We start from the raw sequence: 9,344 nt of genomic DNA on the forward strand, positions 1-9,344 counted from the left end.
TTTGGGACCTAGAAGCCAGCTGGTGGTTCTTCCTTTGGGGAATCCTGGGAATCCCTGAGTGCACAGCCCTCCTGGGCTTCCCATTCTTTCCTGCTGTGCTCAGGAACCTCCTTGGCCCTGATCCTCTTCCCTGGCATCCAGGCCACTCTGTCCACCCCCGGCTACAAGGACAGGGTTGGGGAGGGTTGAGCCTCTTAGTCTTGCCTGCCTAGAACCAGGTAGGGCCACTCCTGCCTCTGCCCCAGCCTGGGCCTGAGCTGCCCTGGCTTCTCCATCCCCCGCTCCTGAGGCCAGGTGGCCTGCTGCTGGCCCAAGGGGCACCTGGGCAGCTGTCCTGTGCTTTTGTTTCACAGCGGCAGTGGCACACTGGTGTCCACAGTGTGAGGACGCTGACCGCGGCAGCTGCTCTGAAGAGCTCCTCCCTGTTTCCCTTCTCAGCTCTCGTTGGTTTGTTCTCGGGTTTTCTTTCCTACCTGACCCCGCCTTTTGGTTGGTGACCCCAGACTCTGTGATCCCCCAGGGTCCATGGTGCTGCTCCCTGCGCCCCCTGTGCTCACCCTCTTTGCCTCCCATGTGTCCCCAGCCTCAAGCAGAAAGTGCCAGGTGGGGCCTGCCGGGCACTGTCCTGGCCCCACGATGTTCGTGATGCACACCCCTTTTCTAAGGCTCACCACGAGCCAGGTCTAGAGTTTGAAGAAAAAGAAAAATCTTAACAAAAAAAAAAAAAAAAAAAAAAAAAAAAAAAAGATGAAAAAACAGGAAAAAGGACCTTTTTTCCTGAAAAACAAAAATAGATATGCATGGACTCTGGTGTACGTACTGTTACTCTGCATATGACCCCGGCGTCTTCTAGGACAGGGGAGGAAGCGGCTCAGGCCCCTCTCAAGGGCCACATGGAGAAAAGGGGCTCATGACAAGGCCGGGGCGCCTCCTGAGGACGCTGGCCACTCCTGTGAGGGAGGCTGCACCCCCCCGTCCAGGCCCACCCAGCCCGCCAGGCCAGGCCCCAGGCCTCTCCTCGGTGGCACTGCTGGACAGGTGCGCGTAGAGCCAAGCAGAGCCAAGCGCAGCATCTCCACAGCGGGACTGGTGTCACCTCATGTAGTGCACTGGCAGGCAGGGGTCGGGAGCAGGCGCTACCCGGCCACATGCGGACATCCCAAAGACCTCCAGAGACCACCCCCCACATGGTTTTTGGAAATTGTTTCTTTAACCAGCCTTTTGAGGGAGTTGTGACCGCCTGGGCTGCTGGGCTGCAGGGGCAGGGTGCGCAAGCCTGGTCAGGCCCTGTGTCTCCCTCCAGCGGGCAGGCAGTCCTGGCCCCGGTCCTCCTAAATGCGCTCGTCTTTTTGTGTGTCTTGGTGACTTTCGAAACAAGCACACTGGACTCAGTGGCTACTGGTTTTGTCTCTTCACACACTGAATTCTGGGCAGCCAGGCTGAGGTGCGGCCAGGTTAGCCCGGCAGCTGGCGGAGCCCCTTGAGAAGCTGTGGGTGCACCTCTTTCTGATATGGTTTAGCAAACTCACGCACGCCTGCCTGCCAGGCCAGGACTGGGACGCAGCTGGTAGTGTTGCGAGCAGTGGCTCAGGCACAGGCTGACCCTGTTTTATATTTAAGGAAACATAGCCAGAGCCTGGACCTGTGTAAAGAACCTTCTGTGCTGTTCTAACTTTGCTAAAAGATTTCAAATCCAGGGGATTCCATGAGCAATGGATGAATGTAGACACAAAACAGCAAAACTTGTATGAAGATGTAAAGTGCTGAAAATATTTTTTTCCTTTTTCCTTTCCTTTTTCTTTTTTTAACCTGAATTGTGCCCTGTACTGCAGTTAACTGTTTGAATAAAAGTTTTATTTATTGCATCCAGTTGGGTTGGGAGCCTCCTTCCAGTCCCAGGCACAGGTCCAGGCTGTGTGAACAGGCCACGCCTCTGTGGCCCATGGTCAGTTTCTGCAGAGCACCTGGATCACAGGCTGGGATGACCTAGACTTGAGGGCAGTGTGGGCCCAGCTGGGCCTTCACCTTGCTCACTGATGGCGCCTGGGGTGGCCCATGCCCTCAGTGAGAAAGGAGCACCTCTCGGGGCCTGATGTAGATCGAGGGAGCCAGGGACACCCTGCTCTGGGCCCCGTTGGCAGCCTGCACTGACCCCATTGACCCACCCTCCCTGCAGAATCCAGACTCCCTCCTCCCAGCCCTCAGCTCCACCAACCAGCCTTGTGTTTCTTTGCAGTGCCAATGTGGAAGTGGCCAGATTTTGAGCCGCCCTGACTAGTTAGTAAGTTGCCCTGGTCTTCTTGTGCCCGTGTGCATCTGCAGTGGCTCTGGACAGAACCCTGGCCATGTTCTGGGCATCCTCCCTTCCAGTGATTCCCTCCTTGGGCTTGTGGGGCTCCTTCCTTCAGCCTGGAGGTGGTTCGGCCTATCTTCGCCATCACTGCCCTTGCTGCGGGGTGTGGGGTTGGCCTGGCCTCTGCTTGTCTTTTCCTGTCCCTGCTGCTTCGGCTACCGTCAAAGGGTTACCCTGGCAGGCAGCTGGGGCCAGGCCGCTCCCCTGACTCTGCAGCACCGGTGTGGGTGGTCCTCTGGGTGCGGTTGTTTGAACCGGCCTGGTGAGTATCCTAGCTGGGGGGAGAGGGCTGGGGTCAGGGTCAGGGTCCCGGTCCCAGGGGTGGTGAATCAGGCCCGTTACCTTCTGATCTTACCTTTTCTGAGTCCCCTCACATCTCCCACGGTCCCAAGACACCATCTCAGCTGCCCAGGAGCACCCTTCTACTGCTGCACATAGGGCCCTCCCTGACACCTATCTCGAGAGCGGCCTGGGAAGTCAGGACCCACATCCCTGACAGAGGACCATGGTTGCCATGTCTGTGCAGGCAGCCCGTCTACTCAGGCAGATCCTGGACCCTTGCTCCTCTGTGCTTGCCTTTATGTGGGAGCTATAGCACGAATGGTAAGAAGTTCTGTGGGAAAATGCTTAAGTTTCAGGACGGAATATAAATGTCCTTGGCTGACCCTGGGCAGGCCAGCTTGTGCCACCTCCATCTCTGCACCCAAGGAGCTCACTGAGAGCTGGCATCCCAGCCCCTCCTCAGAGTCCCCCACAGTGCTGTCCCTGGGTCCCTCTGAGCCATGCCGTCCTCCCCTGCAGGCCCAGGAGGGGTGAAGGTTCAAGAAGGCGTCTGTTGGGCTAGACAGACAGTGGGGTACTCGGGTACTGCTGATGAGATGGCCTGGCACCACACCTCTTGGCCACACAGCTGGCTGGCCTCAGCTGACCTGGACAGGTGGCCAAAAACCACCTATGGTTGCTTAGTAGGTGCGTCCCCTGCATCCTCTGTCTTGCTTCACCCCAAAGGTAGGCCCAGGGAGAGGGGCTGGTGCCAGCCCAGAACCCACACTGCTGGACGGCAGAGGCCCATGGCCCACCCCTGATCCCGGGGCACCCTGCTCTGAGGATGCCAGAAACCACTTCAGGGGAGAAAATGGGCCACAGCCTGATCCTGCCCTGGTGTCCCCTGAAGGCGCCAGAGAATCTGTGATGAGCTTTCTCAGACACCCTGCTTCTCATTCAAGTGGCTGCTCAGAAAACAGTGCCCTAAAGCCCACAGTGTCCTTAAGTGCTGAGACTGGAAGACAGGCTGGACTGACTGCAGGGGAGTCCGATTCGTCCAGGCTTCTGGTCAGTGTCCCCCATGGACCACTGCCCACAGGGCTGAGGTCTTCCTCCCTGGTCTTGTCCTCTTGGCTGAGTTGGTCCTAGGGTCGCCTGACCTGCTTCTGCCCTGGCAGTATCCCCAGCCTAGCCTCTAAGTCACATCTGGCCCCAGAGCCCCAGTCTGTGCTGGGACAGGATGCTGTTCTATGCATCAAAGCCGCCGTACTCCTATATCCCGAGGCCAGCTTGCCCCACCCTCCAGCATGTTTTGTCTCTGGGTCCTCCACTCCTGGGCACTTCCTGGTGGCATTTCTTTGCTGGGCATGCCACGTGCTGGTCCAGTCCCTTGGAAGTTTGCTGCTCATCTGGTGAATGGTGTGCTCAGAAGGAAACATGACGTGCCTGGCAGGCACACACAGAGGAAGACTGCAATAACTTCAGGCTCCAAATCTGGTTTTTTTGCCACCTCAGCGTTGAGCCTTAACTCCTTCAAGGTCACACAGTGAGATCTTGGAATCTCTCACAGGCACCTGCTCTCAGACTGTTCCAGGAGGCCGTGGCTGCCTGGCCCCTCTTCTGGGTGTGGCTGCAGTCTCAAGGAGCCATTGCCCCATGTCTGGCTGTGTGCAGGTAGAGAGGCCTTGCCACCTCCCACCTCATCGGACTGGTCCAACCACATTTGGGATCCCAAGCGCCCATCTGCTCAGAACTCAGTGCTCTGAATGGCCCCACCATGTTGATGCTGGGGTTGGAAAAAAGAACATGTGGTCAGAGTACGCAGGCCTGCGCTTCTGCATGGTCCTAGCTGGTGACTCAAGCCTTTCGGTGAGAGCTGGAGTGCGAGTCGAAGCTGAGGAAGTAGGTCCGTCCTGCAGAATGCTTGGCCACTCCACCCTTGGTCTGGAATTGGCCTCCCACCCTGGTACCAGGCAGGTCTGCTCTTCACTCTGCTGTTCCTCAGACCCTTCGTGGGAAGACCTATCCCCATTCCAAACCTCCCCAAGACCGGCTGCCCTAAGCCTGGGCTTCAGCACCTTCTAGGAGCCTGAGGAGGCAGGCCTGTACCCCCAGGGCCTGCAGCTGGTGGCCCTTGCTGATGACAGCAGGATCCTCACCTTTGTGCCCCTGGCGCCACCTACTGGCCAGGAAAGGAGGGCCCGAAGCTTACCTGTGCAGACAAGAGCCAGGGAATGGGGCAGACCCTGATGCTGCAGGTGGAGTCACAGTGACTAATCCCAGATGCAGTAGCCCACAGGTGGCCAGCCGTGAAGCCGCAAGACATGCAGACAGGTTCTGGAGGGAGAAGACCGCATGGATCTGCCAGTCTACTTTGCCAACCTCACAAAGTGTCTCAGATTTTAGAAAACACAGGGTCCTCAGGAAAACATGGGGTGATGCTCCTGCCCACGTGGGTCTTTTGGGGCACGCTGGATGGAGTGCCTGCCGCTGGCCCACCAGGCTTGAGGACCCAGCCGGGCCCAAGGTGACCCCTCTTCCAGGTAACAGCTCCAGCACCGAGCCTGCTTTCCCTGGAGTACGGTCCTGTGCTCGAGTCCCCGTGTACACACGCCATCTGTGCTGTCCTTCATGGAGCTGCCTGGTGTCCCCACTGGGTGGGTCCTCCCAAGCCCAACAGTGCAGGAGGAGAGGCTCCGTGAGGACGAGGTCAGGGCCACCCCCGTCTGTGCTCATCTCGTTCCATTTCCACTTCTTGTCTCTCGAGTCCTCTCTGTTCATCAGCTGTGCCAGGGGAGGGTGTGCTTTCCTGGGAGGCGGCAGCGCTGTGTCTTCCGCAGGGAAACTGCCCTTGGGTCAGCCCTCTGCAGAGGCCACGGTGTTCACCCCAGTCTGCGCGTGCACCCTGTCTGTCTGAGTGTCCTTGGCGTGCCTGGATGCCCTGCATGTGTGGGCTGGCTCGTACTGTCTGCTGAGCCATGCCGTTTCTTGAGAGGCCACTGGCTCCTCCATTGTTAGGGCTGGGCCTGGTGGTGGGGTTCACCAAACTGATACGGGTCCTCCCCAGGGCTGTCCAAGTTCTGAGAAGGAAATGGTTCCCTCCCCACAGCACAGAGCTGGGAGGGGTACAGCTGGATCCCACCATCCCCAGTTCCAAGTGAGGGTGCCCTGCCTGCCCAGAGCATGTGGGGTAAGCAGACAGTAGCCATACTGGGGGCCAGTGGGCCTTGCAGACAGCACCTGGTCCAGCCCCGGTCCTGCCCCCATCATCAGCTCTAGGCTGGGCTGTCAAGAGTCCCACACTGAGGGTCCCAGGACAGCCCGCATGGTACACCCTGTCCACAGCACCTGTCCCAACCTGAAACTTCTGGTTCTCTCCACAGGAACCCCTTCGCCAATGTGCAGCTAAAGCCAACAGTGACGAACGACAGGTCAGCCCCACTCCTCAGCTGATGGCCACATCTACAGTGCCACCCTGGGCCCACCTGCATCTTCATGGTTAGAGGACAAGTATCTGGCCCTCCCACTTCTTGGTGTCACCCTATGCACGTCAGCCAGCCCTGGGCTGTATCCCAGCTGCCTCAAGGAAGCTACCAAGCCCTGCTGGCTGTGCCGCCTTGGCAGAGAGCCAGCTCCCTGAAGGTAGAGGCCCCTGGTCCTGGCCCCTGAAGCCTTGAGCACAGGAAGACACTCCCATCATCCAGTGGCTAGAAGGGAGCTCATGTACACGCTCCTGTGTGTCTAGTCAATAAATGAACTACCACATCTGTGCAAAGCGTGATCTGTAGCCTGAGGGGTGAGGGCCCCTCTCACTTGAAGAGTAATTTGTTCTGATCACGTAACTTCCTGTAGGTCCTGCTGCTATGCCAAGATCCAGGCCTGGGCCCACCCCATGCTCTGTGGAACTCCTGCACACTCCTGCCTTGGCAGACACTGTCTCCTTGCCACCATAGCAGTAGTTGGGGTCATTGGCTGTGTGCATGCTGGCCGGTAGGGATTCTGCTCCTGGACTCTGCCCCTGGCTCTTGGGTGCCCCCCCTCAGGCTGTTTCCTGCAGGGGGCCAGTCAGCTGCTCAAATACAAGACTTTAAAATTTGTATTTCCAAGTCTGCTTTGTGCTGTCTTTGGATGTAGTGCCATGTGACTTGTGTTGGTTACAGCGTTCCTTGTCTGGAAAGAAGTCCAGTTCTCACAGACCCTTCCCAGGAGGGCTCTGGAGCCTCTGAACCACCTGCCCACACCCTGCTCAGGAGGCTGAGCACATGGAGCTCTGGTTGGGGCACAGGGCTGGACACAAGGCCAGGACAGCGGGGAACACAGGCTACCCAATTCCTCCAGTCTCCGCCCACTGCTAGACTGCTAGGCTGGACAGGCACTGGCCAGGGAAGGACAAGAGTTACCTATGGGTTATGGGCCTATCCACCCTTTTCACCCTACCCTGGGCAGGGCCAGCTTCTGGAGCAGGAAGAGGGTGTCCCAGGTATCTCCCTGCCCACGCACAGCAGAAGCAGATCACCAGAGTGAGGTTAGCAGGATGGGAGAAGAACCAACCTCTCTATTGTCCCTAGGCAGAGCTGGCAACTGGGCCCCGCCCCAGCATTGATCCCTCAACACAAGGCTTTATACAGACCCCAAAAGAAAACATGCTGAGCACAAGAACTTTTTTCCTTTTGTAGCTTGGTTTCTCTTAAAAAAACAAACACAAAATCATTGCACCAGCGTCCTAAGCCTCAAACTAACAAAAAACACAAAACAAAACCAAGTATCCCCCACCCCCCAGAGCAACAATAAACTTTACATCTCTTTGGCAACAATAACTTAGAATCACTCCATTTCTATTCATTCCAGCAATAGCTGTTACAAAAATAGTCCCTGCGCTGCCCAGCCCCACCCTTCCCAGCACCCCATCGTCCCCTGTGTAGGCAGGAGCCCCAGTGCTGCCTGTGGGGTGTGGCTCCCACTCTCCTTTGGTGCCAGGCACAGGACAGGGCACTACCCTGCTGGGGACACCATGAGAACAGGGCCAGGGCGGCTGGGCACAGTCTGGAAGCCCTCTGGGTGCCTACAGTTGCCAGGGTCATCAGAACCCAGGCAGGAGCTGCCAGGCGCTGTGCAGAGGGGCTTCCAGGGGAGGCAGTGAAGGGAAATCAGCCATAGAGTCAGGTGAGGGCGTGGAGACATTAGCCCAGGTGCCTCTCCTGGCACCACACAAACCCAGACCCAGGAGAGGCCTAGGGGCAGGTCTGATGGCCAGCTGAGGGCCCGTGCCTCACCCAGCCAAGGACATGAGTGTCCCGTGAACACGTGGAGAGACCTGGCCAGGCACGGCATGCAGGCCCACACCCAGGGGCAGGTCTCCCGGCCTGAGGCCGAGCAGTCCGAAGGCAGCAGCCAGAGCGAAAAGGCGGCTGCAGGGTTGGAACAGGCCAGACTCAGGGATGTAGAATTTACAGACACCCACAGTCCTCAGGCCAGGCCATCCTGGGGGGCCGACAGCAAGCCCTAGTGTCCAGGACACATTCTGCCCCTATGGTGACACAGGCATCATGCACAGTCTACTGTCCAGGGCTGGAGAGGGACATCCTGTCCACCTGCTTCTCCAGGATGCCGTGTGGGGTGGCATGACCCAGATCTGCCACCAGGACTGCGGTCCCCACTCATTCCTGGTCACCGTTCTTGCTGCCTGGGACAGGGCAGCAAGTGCTCCAGTGACGCTAGCCTCTGCAGGATGGAGCTGCCTGGGCCTCAAGCCTCAGTGTACTTGCCTCCGGTGCTTGCTGCTGGGCCTAGCAAAGAGGGGGTGCAATGTGAGCATATGGGCCCATTTCCTCTTCCCATGGTGCCCATAGGGCCACCAGTGGGTCCAGCAGTGTCTCCGTGGAAAATGAGTTTCTTTTCCCACTGCTTCTGCCTGACCAAGCACTTTCACTGGTGGGGGAATTGGGGCCTGGAGAGCACGCGGCTGGCCAATAGCATGCAGTAACTGGCTCGTCTGTGCCAGGTGAGGATGACAAGCCCATCCTTCCAGAATTCAGGCAGAGAGGGGACTAGGTCTGCCTTGGGTAGGGTGAGGGGCAGGCAGGCTTCCTGGAGGAAGAAGACTTTGAGGACCACCCAGCAGGACCCCATGGAGTTTGTCAGACATTGTGCACGGGCGTAAGGAGAGCTCAGGCTGTGGTCTGGAACACAGCTGGCGTGGGGGGAGTGCAGCCCCTCTTCCAAGCAGCACCCCACCTGAGTGCCAAGGTCCTGTGCCCTCAACAGGTAGCCTGCAGAGGCTTCGGCACACGCACCAGCAGGGGTGAGCCCTGAGCGAGAGAAACCACCAGACTCCGGAGGCAAGGGTTCTAGGGGTGGGGGTTAGCCAGCGTGAGAAACAGGACGGCGGTGGGCGGAACCGGCCACGGCCAAGGGACGAGGGCAGACAGGGCTGGGCAGGTATGAGGCCCTGGGCAAGGGGCCTGACCTCGCCAGCCTCAGTTTCCCCATGCCGGCCCTCCGCGCCTCACCTCCCACGGACTGGGCGTCTGAGTCCGACACGTGAGTGATGGAGAAGCGGGACGCAGGCGCAGGCGACACGGTGAAGCGCGAGAAGGGTACGGTTGTGGCCGGTGTGGGGGACGCAGCAGGGGAGAGCACGGCCGGACCCAAGGTGGTGGCCAAGGCTCCTTTCGCCGGCGCCCGAGGAAAGTCGTGATCCCATTCGAACCCGCCACCTGCACCTGGG

The 9,344-nt window shown here is 58.7% G+C and overlaps 2 protein-coding genes across 7 annotated transcripts in view; one reads left to right on the plus strand and one right to left on the minus strand.

Annotated features, from left to right (window-relative positions):
- Positions 1–6,726, plus strand: part of Baiap2 (BAR/IMD domain containing adaptor protein 2) — a 70,452-nt gene extending 63,726 nt beyond the window's left edge. For 2 of the 6 annotated variants that reach the window (XM_010618598.2, XM_010618599.2), the window contains exons 14-15: positions 2,237–2,281; positions 6,001–6,080. In XM_010618598.2, the coding sequence (XP_010616900.1) occupies positions 2,237–2,264 (28 nt within the window). In that variant the 3' untranslated portion in view covers positions 2,265–2,281; positions 6,001–6,080. Of the gene's footprint in view, positions 1–353; positions 749–2,236; positions 2,282–6,000 lie in introns of those variants that run through there. The other 4 variants (XM_010618600.3, XM_010618595.3, XM_010618596.2 and 1 more) reach the window with 2 other exon arrangements.
- Positions 6,727–7,021: 295 nt separating this feature from the next.
- Aatk (apoptosis associated tyrosine kinase) overlaps positions 7,022–9,344 on the minus strand; it is a 15,909-nt gene continuing 13,586 nt past the window's right edge. The window contains exons 12-13 of the mRNA XM_010618741.3: positions 9,127–9,339; positions 7,022–8,403 (exon numbers count right to left, since the gene is read on the minus strand). Of these exons, the coding sequence (XP_010617043.1) occupies positions 8,363–8,403; positions 9,127–9,339 (254 nt within the window). The 3' untranslated portion in view covers positions 7,022–8,362. The remainder of the gene's footprint in view (positions 8,404–9,126; positions 9,340–9,344) is intronic.

This window comes from Fukomys damarensis, unplaced genomic scaffold (assembly GCF_012274545.1).
Source record: "Fukomys damarensis isolate Sample0158 unplaced genomic scaffold, DMR_v1.0_HiC HiC_scaffold_23, whole genome shotgun sequence".
Classification (NCBI taxonomy): domain Eukaryota; kingdom Metazoa; phylum Chordata; class Mammalia; order Rodentia; family Bathyergidae; genus Fukomys; species Fukomys damarensis.